General features: G+C 41.3%; 2 protein-coding genes across 4 annotated transcripts in view; one reads left to right on the top strand and one right to left on the bottom strand.

Moving 5' to 3' along the window:
• The window catches only part of LOC125748588 (vacuolar protein sorting-associated protein 8 homolog), a 41,274-nt gene extending 28,540 nt beyond the window's left edge, over positions 1–12,734 (top strand). Inside the window, exons 35-45 of one of the 3 annotated variants that reach the window (XR_007399602.1) lie at positions 323–470; positions 1,724–1,813; positions 1,927–1,981; positions 5,056–5,165; positions 5,302–5,383; positions 7,345–7,427; positions 7,933–8,013; positions 9,796–9,968; positions 10,075–10,222; positions 10,558–12,128; positions 12,411–12,546. Coding sequence is in view for 2 of the 3 variants with exons in the window: in XM_049024893.1 (XP_048880850.1) it covers positions 323–470; positions 1,724–1,813; positions 1,927–1,981; positions 5,056–5,165; positions 5,302–5,383; positions 7,345–7,427; positions 7,933–8,013; positions 9,796–9,968; positions 10,075–10,222; positions 10,558–10,629; positions 12,411–12,551 (1,183 nt within the window). In the remaining variant the exon portion in view is untranslated. Of the gene's footprint in view, positions 1–322; positions 471–1,723; positions 1,814–1,926; positions 1,982–5,055; positions 5,166–5,301; positions 5,384–7,344; positions 7,428–7,932; positions 8,014–9,795; positions 9,969–10,074; positions 10,223–10,557 lie in introns of all 3 variants that reach the window. The other 2 variants (XM_049024893.1, XM_049024908.1) reach the window with 2 other exon arrangements.
• Positions 12,735–13,067: 333 nt separating this feature from the next.
• LOC125748686 (probable G-protein coupled receptor 141) lies at positions 13,068–16,794 on the bottom strand. The gene is made up of 2 exons (XM_049025160.1): positions 16,665–16,794; positions 13,068–14,976 (listed from the first exon to the last, which is right to left on the bottom strand). The coding sequence occupies exon 2, from the start codon at positions 14,964–14,966 to the stop codon at positions 14,106–14,108; it is 861 nt and encodes a 286-aa protein (XP_048881117.1). The 5' UTR covers positions 14,967–14,976; positions 16,665–16,794; the 3' UTR covers positions 13,068–14,105.
• Positions 16,795–18,832: the final 2,038 nt, after the last annotated feature.

The raw sequence follows: 18,832 nt of genomic DNA, 5'->3' as shown, positions 1-18,832 counted from the left end.
TCATATTTGCTTATCCTGTACGGGTTCATTAAATCACTAAAAATTACTTTGCATTGATTCGTCTTTCCGCTGTTTTTGTTTTAGGATCACATTAATTTGATTTACTTTATATAAACTTTTTTTGTGTTTTTTTATGGTCTTGCGTCAACCTAAAGGGACAGTGTGAGGATCGAAATCAACCAATAGAGTATATCTTTGCCTTATTTTAAATTCATTAATGCATATTAAATATTTGATAGGTAATTAGAGGCTCTTCCACGTGAAGATGGCCTAACGTGAATGTGTCGAGCTAACTGCCTGTTTATTTCGCGGTGTCTCGTAGAGTGGATCTGTGGCCTTTTAAAGCCTCCAGCCTGTTGGACCACACCTACCATGAGAAATACCTGGACCTGCTGTGTCAGACTGAGCCAGACTGCGTCATGGACTTCCTCAAACTGTCAGACACCTACCGGCCAGAAGAGGCAGTTGAAGTAACACACCTGACCTTCTTAGATTTTTACAAGCTATTTCTGTGCCAGTGCTTTGCTAAGAGGGTTAATTCACATCTCTAAATTGCCATTAGCATGTGAGTGTGTGTAACGATGGGGATTGTCATCTGTGGACTTTTCAAGGATTTTCCTCCAATTCATAGCGGAGACTAATTAGCATGTTCATTAAGTATTGTGTGCCTGCTTTGTTACCATAGTAAAAACTACGGTGAGCTGGATCCCACTTGCACAATATCCCGTTTTCGAAATTCTATACCTTTAACCTCATCTGTGGCAGTTAAATTGACTCATGTCGGAATCCACCTGTTATACCACAATGCAAGGTGCCAGAACATCACTAAGCCAAAAGCCTTATGAAGAGCTTAGACACCCACAGGCACTCAGCCCACACACAAGGCAGCCTGTAATACTTCACCTTCTCGTCACAAGTCTCCCGGCATTTGGGATGGGAAGCCCCTCTCTGCTCATAGATATCACAGTACTAGCTCACTCTTGCCTCATTTCTGAGCACCAGACTTTATGCAAATCTCTGTCTCAGTCCAGCCACTCTTCCCTTCGCAGATCTTTCCTGTATGGCCCAACCCTTTAGGGCTGTTGCGACCACGTCACGATGTAATCGCAATTATGTGGCGCATGCGCGATAATCACCTGGGCTTTAGATGACGGGTGAAATAATTTGTCCGGTCGCCAGCTTTTTGGTACTATACAGATGTTTATGTACAGTATGCCCACAGGTCGGTAAGCAGTTTAGTAGTGCGCCCATATTAATGAGATACATATTGTGACACCCAAACGTTAGTGATTTGTATAAATTCGGCGTATCCTTGTATTTAATAAACATGTCAGACTTTAAACTGCAACAAGTAGCGCCAGACCACTATCTTTTTACTTTGTTTATCCTCAATATCTCGTCTTTGAAAAGATGCTGTGGCTGCTGAGCTGCTCATTTCTTCACCGCCACTTCAGTCCTTATCATTTCCATTATATAATAAAACAGTAGCATGTAGCATGCTCCGCTAACCGAATTTAATAAGCGTAAGTGTATGTGGAATTTATACAGATTACTAACTTTTGGGCAAATACACATCTCATAAATTTTTCAGGCACAGTACTAACCTGCTTACCAAACTGAGGGCAGATCGCATAGTTTGGGGGGGCAGTGTGTGGCTCAGTGGGCTAAGTCTCTTTGTGATTGGATTGCAAATGGATGGAGGGACATTTCTGTTTTTGCTCAGATCACTCGCAAACACAAGGTCCATGATGCACTGGCATATCTGCTGGAGAAGCAGGGAAAGACTGAAGCTTCATTTTCAGTCCTCATGGAGGTGAGGAAAGTTTATGAGCATTTATGTGTTTATGAGCATGTTTACAGGCATAGCGCACTGTGGTTTGGCGCTTCATGCGTCACCAGTTCTGCCTTCTTTTTGTTTGTCCTTAGTGTGTTAAAGTGAGTTTGCAGAACTCGAGTTGTCCTGACCTAGCGGATCGTGAAGGTGGGTTACGCCTGACGTTGCTTTACACGCTGCAGTTATTTTCATCCATGGTTGCCTGGATACTGAGTGACCTTAACTTCCTGTACAATGATATATACAAATCTGAGGGGCTTTCATGAGTGTACGGGTAGTGCATATTTACCTAAATAAACAGCATACTAATGTTCATGCTTATAACAATGCATATTTTAATGTTTCAGAAATCAATATATGCTCTTCAGTACAAGTACTGTATTATATATGTATGTGGCTCAGTTGGTTAGGCCTCTGTGCCTGTGATCAGAAGGTTGCTGGTTTGACTTGTGACAGATCTCCCTTAGGCTCTTAAGCAAGGCCCTTAACCCCCGAAATGTCCCAGGGGATTAATGGGTAGATGGGTGACCCTGCATTCAGACACCAGGCTTACTGTCAACTGTGTGTGTGTGTGTGTGTGTGTGTGTGTGTGTGTGTGTGTGTCTCAAATAAGTGCACAATAGAATTTGCCAAAAGAAGCATTCTAATGTACCTGTATTCATGCTTGTTCAAATGACAAATAACGCATCATTCGATATCAGAGTACAAATAACTGTACCCCTGTACCCTGATAAAGGATAGGGAATAGTTAGATCAACAGTAAAATTTTGACTTTGGAACTTTATATTAAATTAATACAATAATATAGTAGTTCTCAAGGTTTTTTTATCCAAGGACCCCCTGTGTCCAGGAAAACACGTTTGTGTCCTTTCCCAGGCTACGATATTCTTTCTCTTGTATGCATTCTGCATAGAAATTACCAGAAATTTCCAGTGTTCATTAATATAAACATATTTTAATTTGGTGACACTGGCAAACATTGTCATTTCATTTGAACGTGATTCAAACAAGGTTTCACTCCTATGTCCAGCACTTTTTTCCCCTCAGTTTATGACATTTCTCACAAAACAGAAAGTCAATGTTTATGAACAGAAAAACTGACCCTGAAGCTTATCTAGCAAATGGCTGTGAGGTTGGACTCTGCAGCCAGCCCCCTGCGCCCAGTCTCTCTCACATGAATACCAACAGCTGTGCCTCATTTTAGTTTTGCTCCTGCTTAACCAGTTTAGTCGGTTCCTTCTACATGAGGAACCAGCGATTTTGTCTAGCAGAAGGTACCCCTGCTTCCTCCCGAGTGTGAATCTCCTCTTGCGTGGTCCTGTCTGCCTGATCTTCTTGATCCTCTAAGTGTGTGTCCTGCTCCATCTCTAGGAATGAGTGGGTTAGCTTTTCTCCTATCTGCACGTGTGCCTTTCTTTCCCTGCACCCCCTGGACAGACCTTTCGGCTTTCCCAGCCCTGCTAACGGTATAGACTCCATCCGTTACTGAGCGTATTCATTCAGAGTCTGCTTCACATCTGGATCCCCTGTTACAATGAGGCTGCGTCGCAGTGGCACTAATATTAGGAACCTGACAGCCATTAAAAATGCTCTTCTCTGAGAAAACCCTCATTTTAAGGTATTAGCTTTCAACAAAATTAAACGAATTATGGCAATTTTAAGTGTTTTAAAACAAAATTAATAAGTAACAATGATTCCTCACCTTTCTGCTCCATAAACTCCCTTTTGAGCTGCTAACAGAATGGTTTGATTTTTTTGCATTCTGGGATCCTGTGTAAAGTCACGACAAAAGCTCTCGCACTGTTTACAAGCAGGAAGGAATGCCATTGGTTTCTAATAACAATCTTTAATAAAGCTCTATACAGAAGTATATAGATATAAATGGTAATATGCCATTCATCTTTTTTTTGGAAATATATTGATATGCTGTAAAAATTTATCCATCCAAACCTAGCAATGTTGTATTTTTTTGCTACACTTTTCAAATAAATTGCGTGGCATTGCTTGTTCCTCGCTGAGGCCTGGCAGTCGGCCGCAGCCCCTGGTTGAGAAGCACTGCTATAAAACATTCCCATTTACATATTACATTGCTTTGAAATCAATAGGCCTGTTTATGAAATCTAGTTTTAACATAAGTTTAACATGCATAGACTGAACTCAAATGCATGGATTCTGATATTAATTTGGCTTCAGCTGTTACAAAACCTCATCCATAATACACCAACATTAGGTGTATATTTGTGTTAGTCTCATTAATCGTTTAGCCCAGTCTGCTTTTCATCACTGCCGAAAGGGATATGAATGAGTTCACAAATAGGTTAAGCATGACTATACAGAAACACGAAATGTCATAATCACTAAATCACACTGCTGTCACGTGTCATGTCTGTCATCCTGCACACTTGGCAATCTTTAAACACATATAAATCAGGGTAAGTGAGAGACAGATGTGTTTCCCCTTTGTAGCGGCAGTTGCTTATTGGGGTTGTTGGCTCTGCGCTTTCACCCTTATTGTTTGTTTTAAAACAGAATGCATAAGGTCATATCTCTCATCTGCTGCCCTGCTTATCAGCTAGCAGTGGACAGTGGACAGTGATTTTCATCTTCCATCTATGTTGCTTTTCTGCAGAATGCACACACGAGACGTGAAAGAAGTGCAACTGCGGCCATGTCCGCAGCATGGCGGAAATTCTTAGGGTGATGATATGCAGGGCAACTTTTTTCAGCAATGTTGTCAGGTGGTGTTGCTGAGCGATGTTACTTGGGCACTTTCCCGTTAATATTGGGCAAGCAGTTTCTCTTCGATTGGCAGTGGGCAATTTTTCACGATAATCCAGATCAGGATGAGTTGTCCTTTGTTCCACCTGGTTGGCAATTGCCCAGCACCATTGCTCAAAACGTTACCCTACGTATCATTACCTTCAGGGTTTGTGATGTATGCAGTCTACATGTGTTTTCTTCAGATAACCCGAAATCTGCAAAGTGATAGATTTTGTACTATTTTAATTTTTGGTGGTATGATACAATGCAGATACCAGTATATCAAACAATGCTAGTGGGGAGAAAGACATAGATGTTGGGTTTTAGAGGAATCTGCTTCATCTTGACTTTTTATGGAAATTTGTGCTGCATGCTTCTGAATCTGAAAGCCAACAGTTTTACCAAGTCAACCTTCCTGTTTTTGAGCGATCCCTCAAGTCATTGACCTTTGGTTCTACCAGGGAGTCTGGGTGAAGAGACTAACCCCTTTCAGGAGGTCCAGTCAGTGTTGCGTGATGTCATGGCCTTCCTACAGCGGGTGTCGGGCACTTTGGACAGCAAGCAAAGAGATGTGAGTGCCGTTACTGTGTCTGAGCCTTGAGCTTCTCAAGAGTGGAAATGAGACAGAAGTAATAGTGTGGTGATCATCTACCAGGTTCTGTTCATCTTGGCATGTCTCTTCAGGGTATCGCTTGTTCTGTTTGCAGGACTTGTGGTTTTCGCTCCTCAGCTTTCTGCTGTCCCCTGCTGAGCGGATACAGTGCCCCTTATCGGCTGACGTTGAGAGAGGTGAGTGGTTATACAAGGTGCAGATTGTGCGTTCTGGCTGGACGTTACAGAATTCACTCCTGTGGTGGCTTTTGAGGGAACAGGTTATGACACTGAGGTACATTTAGCATATAATTGCAATTTTTATTTCATTTAGCAGTAATTAGATCAGCATTTTGCGTAGATTTGAGCTTGGTGGTATGGTAAAGTTTTTGCAAAAATGTAGAAAAATTTTGTCCTAATGAAATTCCCAAATTATTCATTAATTGTTCATTTTTTTTCCTGGATAAATCTGAGGTCAATCCTCTAACATCCCTTAACTTCAAGCATGCTTGTTGGTACCAAGTTGGTTCATTAAGCTCTGTTCCCTAAACGCTTTCTTGGCCAAATATGTTGTCTTTGTTTCCCTTGATCAGATTTATTTTAAAGTTGTCCATATCTTACCTCCTCAAGTGTAGCTACACATCTTTAATAAGTGTCTAGACTGGCTAGCACATAATGGGACTCACTGTCTTTGCACATTGTCTATATTGCACTACAGTATATGTATGTTTGTCTGTGCTCTATGTATCTTGCTGCTGTATGCACAAGAATATCCCCCTGGGGTCAATAAAGTTAATCTAATCCTAATGTGATCTAATCTACTATAATCTATATGTGTAATCACACGTTTTAAATTTATATTTTGGAATTTCTTAGTAAACATCAAATGTTACAACTAATTATACTATGGTAATGTCAAATTCTCTAAACTGAAAGATGTTGATTAATTTTCTGTAACCGCACAGATAGTCAGTCTGGCACAGATAGTCAGTCTGTCACCTATCCTGGAAGCAATGGGCACAAGGCAGGGAATACCTCAAGGCGGGGAGCCAAGCCATCGCAGGGCACACTCGCCACTCACTCACACACACACCGCTCACACACACCACTCACTCACACCGCTCACACACCCATTTGCACCTCAGGGAAATTTGGTAATTTTCCTGGAGGTACATGAATCTAAATGAATGAAACAATGGCTGAATGTATATATTTACATTACTTTGCCTCCATGGAGTGTAATTAAAAACATGTAATGCATGGGTGGAGCGCATTAACTCACACTTACGCGTTTATTTATAAAGACGGGCTTTTCATCTTAGCAGCTGGTAATTTCAAATTAACGGCTGGCTTATGGTTTTGGCCAAAGACTTCAGTTTAATTGGAAACATTTTCTTGGGTCTCATATAAGCAAAGTGTTTAATAGTAGTAGGCTTAGTATCTTATTTTTCGTACCATCCAGACTGCTCCATACTGCAGTATATGGTGCTTCGACAGGATTTAAAAAAACAATGCTGTTCCAGCATTTCTACGAATAAATGTGTTTTTGGTTCGTAAACATGAAAGTCTTCAAGCACTCTGTGTTGGGCGGTTCTTCACATCTGCAGCCACGTGTTTAAAAATGTATGATGTACGGTTGGTTGTGCATTAACCCTTATCTATTGCAGTGTTTCTCAACCCAGTCCTGAGGGACCCCCAGACAACCCCCCCCCAGTTCCCATCACACTTGGACCAATTATTCTGTGTTCTTGATCATTTAGTTCATGCGTGCTGGGAGGGAGAAACAGTGTGTACTGTCTGGAGATCCTCATACACTGGATGGAGAAACACTGATCTGTAGCATATTTGAAAGAAAATGTTTAGTATCTGTAAATTGTACCAAACTGACACATTAATAATATAGATAGTCAGATGCTGTACCGTAATTCACTGCTTCTCAGCCCAGTCCTTGGGGACCTGTAGATGGTCTACGTTTTTGCTCCCTCCCAGCTCCCTGCCAGCCAGTGCACAATTTTGCTCCCTTCCAGCTCCCGGAAAAAATATGTGGACTGTCTGGGGGTGCCCGAGGACCGGGTTGGAAAACACTGCCCTTGTCCCTGCCCCCAAAGGTCATGACATTTTACTATTTTATTTTATCTCCTGTTCCGTTTGACCCACAGGCATTAAAAACCTCACCAAGGAGGTGATAGAAAGCATGACTTCCTACATCCCTCTAATGGACATCCTCCAGCAGCTTATGCAGGTACTGGTTCTGTGTAGGGCAGGTTAGTCCACCATCTAACTGGGCTTTCTGGTTTCGCTAAAAATTAAGGACGTGTTTGGGCCCGTTCTGTTACAGAGGAGTGAGGGGTTTCTACCTGTTACTATTAGTCTGCTCTGCTTATGCTGACTTGCATAGACCCTGATATAAATACCATGTTATATAAATACTAAATGGATATGTACATATGAATCAGTTGTGATGATCCAGTTATTTTAAACCAGTTGTAGTTGTGCATATTTTAAAAACTTCCTGCACTCAAGTTCTGTAGAATAGGCCACTGGTGGCATGATTCAGCACTAGTGTCATAGATAGTATCGTGCCTCAAACACCCAAAAAGAAACAAACTTTACAATACCGATAGTTGCATTGTCTTTTTCATAAGCACATCGTGAATTAAATAGACTGTTTTAAACCCAGAGACTGTGTGAAAGTTACTGCACTGTAACAGACACATGTGGTCTTATCTGATCTGATTTCATCTTAGGATTCGCTTCACAACGTCGGCAGCTACGGGGAAGTGAAGACATTGATTTCTGGCATAATTGATGCTTACGTCTATGAGAAAGTAAGCCAGTACCAGTTTGATAAAACTGTCAGCTTAAATGCCTTAGGCATGGGGTGTGTGCGTTCGCAGAACGGCATCTCCTAAATACATGAAATATATTGCTCGTTCCTTTGGGAACTGAAGATCCAGAGAGAATGTTCTGGAAGAATGCTATATCTATGTGATGTCGACGTGACATCTGATAATGATTCTTTATCAAATGCTGCAGACTTGTTTGTTGTCCTCATGTTCAGTGGGATGCTCGTTCAGGGTAAATATTTTAAAGAATTTTGCCTTCCATGAGTAGTTTATTAGCAGATGTCCTTAACTTCGCCCAGACCTAAAAGAACTTATTGTCTGTTACTGAATTAGCTAATGGCCATGTTTGGTCACTAATTTAAATTTACCGATATCAGGGTAGCTTAAATGAACATATTTACATTAGACACTACAAATATATTTGCAAATGAATTTCCCCCTGGGATCACTAAAGTGTATCTTATCTTACTGAGGAAATGTACAAGTGTGTTAAAAAATATATATTTAAACAACGTTTGCAAGATGCAAAGTTGCCTTATGCAAATGGATTTGCATTTGTCAGACAACCTTTATTTTATGAAGCAGTTTTTTCCTGTTTAAAAGATCAAATACTTTTTTCCATGTAGTGTATTTCGGTTTCGACCATATCAGGAAATGTATTCTTCTGCTTTGTGTATTCTGAACTGAAAATGATGTAAGTGAACCACACGATGAATTTGTGTACCAGTACAACGCAATCCGGGAAGTAGGAATCATCCTGTGTGAACTTGCATTATATTTTTCCTCTTCCCACCCCATTATACTGCATTAAGTTACAGTAGCACAAAATTCAGCAAAGCAATTCTAATTGTAGTCTTTTTTTAAATCTTTTGGAACTTAACTCAGGCTATTCCTCATTTAGAATAAGTTTCCAGTGAATAATGTCAGGCAAAAGTTAATGAATAATAGTCCATTAACCTAGTGGATGCATCTGATTTAATTAATTATCTTCAGAGAGGTGTTTTATATCATTGTTGTGTTTTATTTAAAAAGGGAACTTTTAGGGGAGTACTCTAGAAAAAGCGGGTTTCGCACACAATCCCGGGTTAAAAGCATTAACCGGATCACTTTTAGCTCCATAAACTGAGATCAGACTCACCGTGGTAACTGATGCTTGGAAATAAACCCACTAGATAATGCTGTCTCATTTCAAAGGCTCCTTCAAATGCAGTCTAGAATTGCATCCTTTCGTTCTGTACCAAGATTTATTGCACGGACTTTGGAAGGACACAACGGAAAAAGTCTATACCAACCACGTCCTTTGAAGGGTGCAGCCCCTAAATTGCCCCATAGCTTGTCATTCCTTAGCAACTTTCTTTGCAAATGGCACCGGTTATCCTTCCACTCAATAATTATTTCAGTAATGTTCGCCTGGGATCAGTAAAGTTTGATTTGATTAAAGTTCATCTCCTTTTTATAATAATAATAATAATAATAATTAAAGTCTGGGTCATACTGTTATAAACTAAATAGGTCTTAGTCGGCTTGCAAATTCATTGGTAGTTTTTCATATGGCCATTTCCATGAATGAGTTTGTCATCCTTCTTCTAGAATGTTAGTTGGAGAACATGGCATATCATCTGTAATAAAATGCTGTCTTCCCTCTGTTGTACAACATTATCTCCCCTTTGTTTGAAAACATTGCTTCGCCTGTGTTGGAGAACAATACCTCCCTTCTGTTGGAGGACATTTTCCTACCATCTGCTGTTTCTCCTGTGTGTGTAGACCCTCATGGAGGCGGCCAGTAGCCTTTTCAGCCAGGACTTGCACTGGTATCTTTGCAGCCTGCGATCTGCCGTGTCACGTGGCCTTGCCCCCTCCCATCAACGATGTGGGGTGTGCACTCAGAGGTACAGCTGGGGGGGGGGCAACTCCCAGGCCCGGCTCGTCGTTTTCAGGTGAGGCGACCGGAACCCACTGTTGACTTAGGCCTGCGTTTCTCATGCGACACCACTCTGTGAAAGATCAGTTGATTTTTCGTTCTGCCCTCTTGTATCAATATAGCTGCGGCCATGTTTACCACTATGGCTGCCTTCAGAACAGCCTGAGACAACAGGAGGCTCAGGCCCCGGAGTGGGCCTGTTTAAAGTGCCAGTCACCTAAGAGGAAGTGGTTTCCCATCACAGCTGAGAAGGCTGAACAAGAGTCTGAGGTATGTATGCATTCACTGCAGTTAGTTCCCTTTTAAATTCTGATCATTCTCATTATGTAAGGAGGTATAGCTGAATGGCTGTGAAAGTTACTGAAGCAGTTTCTGAAAGAGCTTATTAGACCATTTGCACACATCAAAGACAAACTGAGTTTATTTTTTTCATTAAATGGCCATTATATCTTCTTAGACTTGTGCCAACGGCATCTTTAATCTAAAGCAGTTCAAATGATAATGTTATCAGCAGACTGATAAAAGTTTGTGTATTGCCACTGTTTAAGGAGAAACACTCACCAGGTGTCGTTCTGCATTAAGCAATATCCTTTAACACTGCTCAGTTAACAGAGCTGGATCGGGCTCAGATTGCAGCTTCAGATTCTCTGAAGAGAGCCTTCAAGAACCCTTCTCGGGTACGTCACATTCTCCAGCCTTTTACTCCAAGCTTGAATAGTTGTGCTTTATCTACCCTTAAAACCTAAGCAAATATGATGTTCTTATTCCTCCATGAACTCCTTTCTCATACGTGAAGAGTTCTGTCTGGGTTAAAGGTCAGCTGAATGACGTAGTTGTGCGTAGCAGGTGTCATTGCAGAAATAGCGACAAGGCGAGAGTCCGTTTCGGTCAGGTTTCTGTCAGCTGACTCAGTACTGTGAAATTTACATGTGTGATTTACATATATGTTTAGGTATTGATAATGATGATAAAAACAGCATTACTCTTGCTGTTTGAGCGTTGCAGCTAATTTCCATTATGCTCACACTATATGACTTTTCCACTCACCGCTTTCCAGATTTTCCACTCGCTGCTGTGCCACTGTTGATCTTGCCATCATGCATTAAGCACCCCGTGCCTGCACCGGTCTGCACCGGTCTGTACCGGTCTGCCCCTGCATCGAGACTGAAATTTCAACCCCTGTATTAGCTTAAATTATACAATCTTGTTTTGTTTGACTCTTCTGCCGGCCCCTGGAGGATGGGCCCCCCCTTTGGGTCTGGTCCCTCCCAAGGTTTCTTCCTCTTAGGGAGTTTTTCCTTGCCACCGTTGCCTTTGGCTTACTCACTGGGGGGTCTTTACGTGGCAGAAATGTAAAGCGCATTGAGACAATGTAATGTTGTGATAATGCGCTATATAAATAGAATTGCATTGCATTGCATTGCATTGCTAACAAAAGGCCCAGATTGGAGGAAAATTGGTGCGTGATCTGTGCTGGCGAATTGGTGCTCAGTCGCTATGTGTAAACCACAGGTGTCAAACTCTGGAGCCCTTCGCAGTTTTTGATTTCCCCTCATTTAGCACACCTGATTCAACTCTTTGTGCTAATTACCACACAGCTTCTGAACTGAATCATTTGTGGTGGAACAGGGAAAGAACTAAGCTACACAGAACTCAGCGCCCCCAGGACTCGAGTTTGACACCCCTGGTGTAAACTGTTCAAAGACCCGACCCAATGGAATCACCGATGCATCGCAGACACCCATCAGAAATTTCGCATGCCAAATATCTTATTATTGTATATTGATTTTTTGCATGCTAGACTTATTATTATTATTATTATTATTATTATTATTATTATTTATTATAAATATCTTACTATTCCTGTAGTGTGAAAAGTGTAACTGGCAATGAGTGTGGTGATGAGCAATAGCTACTGAAAGCGGAAGACTTGGGGTGAGGTGAAACCCAAGGGTTAATTTGTCGTGCATTTGTGAATGGCATGCGTATGTGTTGCCATCTAATTAAAGTGTTTTAACAGTTTGTAACACATTGACATTTATAATTGTGATTTTTTTCCAGTGTCATTCACGTGTGGTTTTGTAACAAAACGTAGTTTGGAGACCAGACAGACGCATCAGCGATTCCTCCCGGTGAAATACCTTGTAGTGCATGAGCCCTGCCGTTGATCAGTCGTGTATGTGTGAGCCACAACATCAAGATTACTGATTACAAAATGACAAGTTGTGTAGTGCGAAGGGTATAGGGATCTGATGACTTGGAAAACTATGGAGTGTAAACTTAGCTCAGCTAAACGTAGCCTTACCAAGTTTTCAATTTTTCTTTTTATTGAAAGGGCCTGACTTGACTGATATTTTTGGGGAATCTCCAAACAAAAAGGTTTTGGGCCACTGTTGAATAAAGTTTCATTTGTATGTGTATCTTTACTTTTTTCTTTTTTGTTTTAACAAAACAACAGATTTCCATTTTGATGGAACTCACCGGACGAGAGATGCCTGGCCGGGATTCCTTCAAGCAGAAGCCTGGCATCTTCCAACCTGGGATTAAGGAGCTGCCTGAATTCAAACTGAATCTAGCTCCACCACCTTTGATAGACTAGGCTGGCAATACGTGGTCTGTTTAGGACCAGCAATATGGGAGACTTATATCACTTATGAGACATTTAATTCTTCATCTTTGTTTGTAACGCTAATGAGTTGGAACGTGGCTGACCTTAAGTGTCATATTGTAAAAAGAAAATGAAAATAATGTGTTTACAATAATAAAGTATCCATTTGTCGTACCATTTTTATGGATCAGTTTATAATAGATTATGTAGCTTATAAATTGTGGTCTATGAAGAAATGTAAAAACATGTAATGTAAAACATTTTCTTAGTAAAATGTGACCAAGTGGCACATAAAACAGATTAATAAATATGCAAATGAGAAGCAGGTACTGGACATTGTACAGTATTTTAAAACTGTATTTTAAATGTTGGAGACCTTAGCGTGATTAAAAATGTACTCAGTTGAATATCCAAACACAGTTTAAACGAAAAAGCATTTAAATCAAAGTAAACATTTAAGTAAACAGTTAATTTAAGAGAATTTACACCAGTGACAATATGCAAAAATGTATATAATAATTTATTAGTCTATAGCACAACAATGATGTGCCAGTCAAGCCACATGCAACAGGCAAATCAGCTTGGACAAGACTTTATTTTGGGTTCCCCATTATAGAAGAAACTGAAGATACTCGACAGGGGCAACTTCAATAATCTGCCATTTTGATGTGGCCGGAGGGTGTGCTAGCTGTGCGTTTGTCCTCTGAAATATGAGACGGAAGATGGAGTGCCCCTGTCACATATAACACTATCGGGAATACTCAAAACTACATGCTTCTGTTACTCTTCATTCCAAAGTATTAGAGGAACTTGTGCAAAAAACAGTGGTTATTTGAATCTTGCAATCCTTGCATTCTGTATATGGAACACAAAACATAAGTAGTATAAAATGAGCTGCATGCATTGTTTTTCAAATCGGGCTTTTTATACATTCTTTAAAAGATAGTATGCTGTATGTACTTCACATTAGGAAAATATATTAGTGAAGCAGACGACTGACCTGACGACTGATGCTGTAGGCTAGGCGCTTACAGCAAGACCGTTTGTCATAGTGAACATTTGTTACCGTTTGCACTACGCAACGCCACCCCCCACATTCAGACAGATAACTTTTTGTATCATATTTACTACACAGTTACTTTTGTGGCAGCTGAAGTTTACAGTCTAAAACACAGTTGTTTTGACATCCAAGATAAAAAAGGACATTTGAACAGTAACCTGTGAAAAAAAACAAAGTTTGCAAGGCACAAGATTTCTATCCATTTATACACAGAAAATAATAGTAATAATTGATAGTTCATGCTTTATAATGTCAATAAAGCCATTGCTTCACTGGAAAGTGAAGTCTAATTCATGGATCATTCTTCATGTTCCGCATTTTTAGCAAGTGTTTGATGATGGTCCTGGATTGTCCAAATACAGCACTGAATACTAGTTCTCACTGTCTTAACCAGGATAAACGAGTAGAAGATGGATGTATGTATGGAAGCTGATTTTCTTCAGTGTCCGTTTTTTGACGCCGGAATAAATGGGAGAGATAATCCTTCACCTTTTAATTATAACAAACGTCAGGAGATCCCAGCAGCACAATGACGTAATGGCCAAATATACCTCATTTTTGTTTGCTAAAGTTTGATCGTTGTGTAAGTGCAACACGTAATAGATCCGGAAGGTGTGATAGGGCAGGAAACAGATAAACATGATGGCGATGAACCTTATGTTGTTTATTTGTGCCCGAAACTCCTGGTGGGAGAAGAGATTCCCATGGTTTGACCTTGCTATCTTCATTAGCACCAATAACAGGATGACTAGGGCAGCACAGCTAGTAGCTATTATGACGACAGCCAATATGATGTTGACAGTTATGACATAATCCTTGATATCCGACTGAAACCCGAAGCATGTTCCATCATTCTTATTCTTCTTGTCTTTTCCATAGTTTATCCAGAGAAGTGGAAATATGCTAAGGAAGAAGCACAGCCAGACGGTCGCACTGGCGAGGAACGCTATTAACGGCCGGTTGAAGCCCATCGGCTTCCTTCCTATGACAGGTAAGAACCGCACCACCAAGATGGCCAAGTAGAAGAAAAAGGAGAGGTACAGGTGTGTGTGGATAACGATGCTTATAAGCTTGCAGAAGTAAAAGCTGGAAGTCCATGTTTGGGTAGCGAAGTAATGGATCCGGAAGGGCACCGTGAGAAGAAACGTGCCGTGGACCACCACCAAGTTGATGATGGAGATGTTCGTGATGGAAAGCTTGTCCTTCTGCCGACTCAGGATGAAACTCATGAAGATGATCCCGACGATCCCGCCGATTAGTGTCAGACTGTAGATCCACACCAATGCGACAGAGCTGGTTCCATCCAGAGGAAAAGTAACACTGGAAGTATTGTTCAGATTAGGCATCTCCGGGCACCTGAATGAACAGCGAGGAAGTGAAAAATTAAAAATAGCATAAATATCTGATCTGTCATAGATAGAAATTTACTTAAAAGTCTCGGTCCAGGCAGTCCCCAGGTTACGAACGAGTTCCATTCCCAAGTCCTTCTTTAAGTCGAATTTATAGGTAAGTTGGAAAAATAACATTATTATTATTATACAGTAATAATACAATAATAATATACAGTGCTGTATATCAAGCTGATGAACCACCTAAGCCGTGCAATGTTTTCATGAACATCACAGAGTAGTGCGATTTGTTCGTTATTAGGAACCATTATATTTTACCTAAGTTTTTACATATAATAAACTTTCTGGAAGCCCAGTCATAAGTACGATTTGTCCGTATTCCTAACCCAGGGACAGTTTGTATTTCCTAAATATATTTGCCTTTTAAAATAATTATTAACATAATGTGGTGGTGCAGTGGTTTGCACTGTTGCCTCACACCTCTGGGACCCGGGTTCGAGTCTCCGCCTGGGTTACATGTGTGTGGAGTTTGCATGTTCTCCCCATGTCGTCGTGGGGTTTCCTCCGGGTACTCCGGTTTGCCCGCACAGTCTAAAAACATGCTAAGGCTGATTGGAGTTACTGAATTGCCCGTAGGAATGCATGTGTGAGTGAATGAGTGTGTGTGTGAGTGAATGAGTGTGTGTGTGAGTGAATGAGTGTGTGTGTGCCCTGCGATGGGGTGGCTTAGGCTGGCCTGGATGGCTGGGTTAACATAGTGTGTTTTTTTTTCCCAGGTGTCTATGTGTCGTCTTGCACCAGCAGGTTTGCCGTTCTGATCCTGCCTCTGCTCTCTGCATGTGCAGCCCGTGTGTGCAGCCCGTGTGAGCTTCTCATGTCACATACTAAGTTCCGCAGACCAAAGACATGTAGTTTACTCTCTGCATACATAGACATAACTGTTCGGCAGTATTTTTCATGGTATGTAAAGTGTATATGAAATTAAACCATATGTATTCAAAAGGATAACAGAACTAATTACAGTATATCAAGCATTTCATATTCATAATAGTCCATATTTGCACTAAAATTAACACAAATGAAGCAAGCAAACTAATGAAGTTTTAGGTACTTTGGCTTAATATAAAAATGTAATTTAAGACATCACAGATATTAAAATAAAATCTGTAATGGTTTTTTAATAAAATCGCAATTCTTTCATAAAATATCATCATGAGTTAGGATTCGCATTTTATGAAGTAAGCCTTTATATTCATATCCAAAGTGACTGACATTTCTGAGAAAGCAGACAGTAATATGGGGTTAGGGGCTTTGCTCTGAGACACAGTGGTTAATTCGCTCTGCTGGCGCTGGGATTCGAACCAGCAAAGGTACAGTGTCCTAACCTACTGAACCACACACCATCCTCCCCAAAGGCTCAATTTGCACATTTAACATTTTTTAAATTGTTCTGCAGACCCTCTTATCCAAAGTGACACGCCAGACAGTCCCTGGCGCTAAAGGCCTTGCTCAAGGGCCCAACAGAGGAACGTACTCTGCCTGCCACAGGATTTGAATGAACAAATTTCTGGTCAGAGGCTACAAGAAGTCCTAACCCCACTGAGCCAATTTAGTTTCATTAAATTGCCCGGAGTGTGTGTTGGTGCTTGTATTATTCATGTAAAGCAAGGTAACAGAACAGGATGTTTACATTACCTGTGGGGTTTGACGGCTGTGATTTTCTGAGGGATGTCGCTCCGCTGTCCTTCAAACTGGAGGTAAAAGTATTGTGCCTCAGGATGTATGTGTCCAGCAGACGCAAGGGGAAGTGAGCTGCTGTTTTTCTGCTTCTTCACATTTGGCATGAAGGCGAGACAGGGGAGGCGCTGAGAGGGGAAGTGGTGTGGCTGAACAACACAGCTGCAGCATAAGCACAAGCTGAATATAGATGCAAGCTGCAGCGACGCCAGCTCATCGGACAGCAGATATCTGCATGGCCCTTCCCCTAATACTTTGTCACTCTCTTAATAACACCAATCATTACACAGATAAACCAAACATTTGTAATATATCTTGAGATACAGCTCATACCATCTTTTCTTCATGATCGAGCATTCAGTTGTTAGGAAGATACCAGACACTGCATCCTTCTCTGAAATGTGTCCCATACTGTTTTAATCTGTCAGCTCCCAACCACAAGTTGTTTGAGGTCTGTGGCATCTAAGAGTAAGATGTGTTGTGAAAACAAAAAATCGCATTGCAAAATCTTGTGCTTTTTGTGCAAATTGACTGTTTCTCAAGGGCTCAGGGGGTAGCGCTGTATGTCCACACCTTCAGGGGTTTTCAACCGGTCACTGCACCTGTTGTTCTATATAAAAATGCAAAAATTATGTAGGACTGCAGTAATTCTAACCCCTAAGCATTGTCATGGTTCCCCCGTAGGTGCTGATTCAAATCCGACGTTCTGAAAAGCACAACTGGACCCTTAACTCCCAGCGACTGCAGGCACTGGCTCAACCTGCTTTCTCAAATATGTATCACTTATATCTGCAAAATACTTCAATGTAATGTCCACAAAAAACCCTCCCCTTCTGTGGGTGACGCCTTCCTATGCTTTGCTGTTATCTTTTCAGCTGTGTCCTCTGTTCCCCCTGCCTCCACACTTTACATTTTTCCTAAACATTAAGCTGCCGACACATGATTACGTCCATGTAAACGTTTCTGTCAAGCAGTTGTACTGAGAGGCTGCACACATACAGAAATGTTATTGTACTTTTTAGCAGTTCTTGCTCCTTTGAACTTATAGTACCTGCAGAGTCTCCTCTTGGCTAAGAGTAGCTCGTGCACAACAATGACAGCTGCACAGGCAAACAGCACAAATGCACAAGTGACGTTCACAGTAAAGTACAAGTTTAGCTTTTGATTCCTCGTTTCCCGCGTTTTGAATGATGTGGCCCTTCAAAAGAACTTGTGAATTTTGTTATGGAATTATTACTGGTGGCATTGCGTGACATGTTGTGCGAACAGTGCATAGTGACATGTGATTAAATTTGAGTGTGGAGAGCAAATTAGTAAGACACAGTTAGGGTTTCACAGTAGTGGTTTCGAGAGAGCAGAAGTGAACACTATCATATTTTTAGGTCTTTAATTTGAGTTTCTTTAATAACACTCTGATCCCTGCAGATGAATTTTCTTTTCCTCTACCCCATCTTGCTCTCCATGACAGACATAGACACACATGTACAGGGGTTGGACTGTGAAACTGAAACACCTGCTTTTAGACCACAATAATTATTTAGTATGTTGTCGGGCCTGCTTTTGCAGCCAATACAGCATCAATTCATCTTAGGAATGACAGATACAAGTCTTTCACAGTGGCCAGATTGTGAGCCATTCCTCTTCCCGATCGTGTTGTGGTGTCCTTGAATCTGAATGAGCAGAAAGTCACTTTTCTAGCTGAAGGTGCCACCCTCACCGACGAGTTCGTGTTGACTCATAGGACTGTGGTCACGCCGACTCCGCTACCCCGAAAAGTTCATCCCCGTCCTGTAGCACCTTCTCCTTCGTCTGTTTCATCATGCTTCTGTTGCCACGAGGTGGGTCACATCATTTCAATCTGTCCGCCCTTAAACGTAAGGATGCCCGTGTTGCGAATAGAAGGGTGCAGATCGCGGTTCTGTTTCGCTCGGTGAAGGTGATGTGCGACACCCGGTGACCATTGTTGTTCCACTCTGTGATATGTCTTATTGTGATACCGATGTGTTGGTGCAGAGCATTGATTTGCGTGTGACCGCTGTTCCTCTACGCACAGTATACCTGAGTACCCCTGTCTTCTCAGGATATGTGCGTGTTGCAGTACAAAAACAATTACCTGTTCTGGGTGT

The sequence above is a fragment of the Brienomyrus brachyistius genome, chromosome 1, assembly GCF_023856365.1.
Source record: "Brienomyrus brachyistius isolate T26 chromosome 1, BBRACH_0.4, whole genome shotgun sequence".
In the NCBI taxonomy this organism is placed as follows: Eukaryota; Metazoa; Chordata; class Actinopteri; order Osteoglossiformes; family Mormyridae; genus Brienomyrus; species Brienomyrus brachyistius.
The sequence above is the reverse complement of the archived record's forward strand: the minus strand, read 5'-3'. Positions and strand labels throughout refer to the sequence as shown.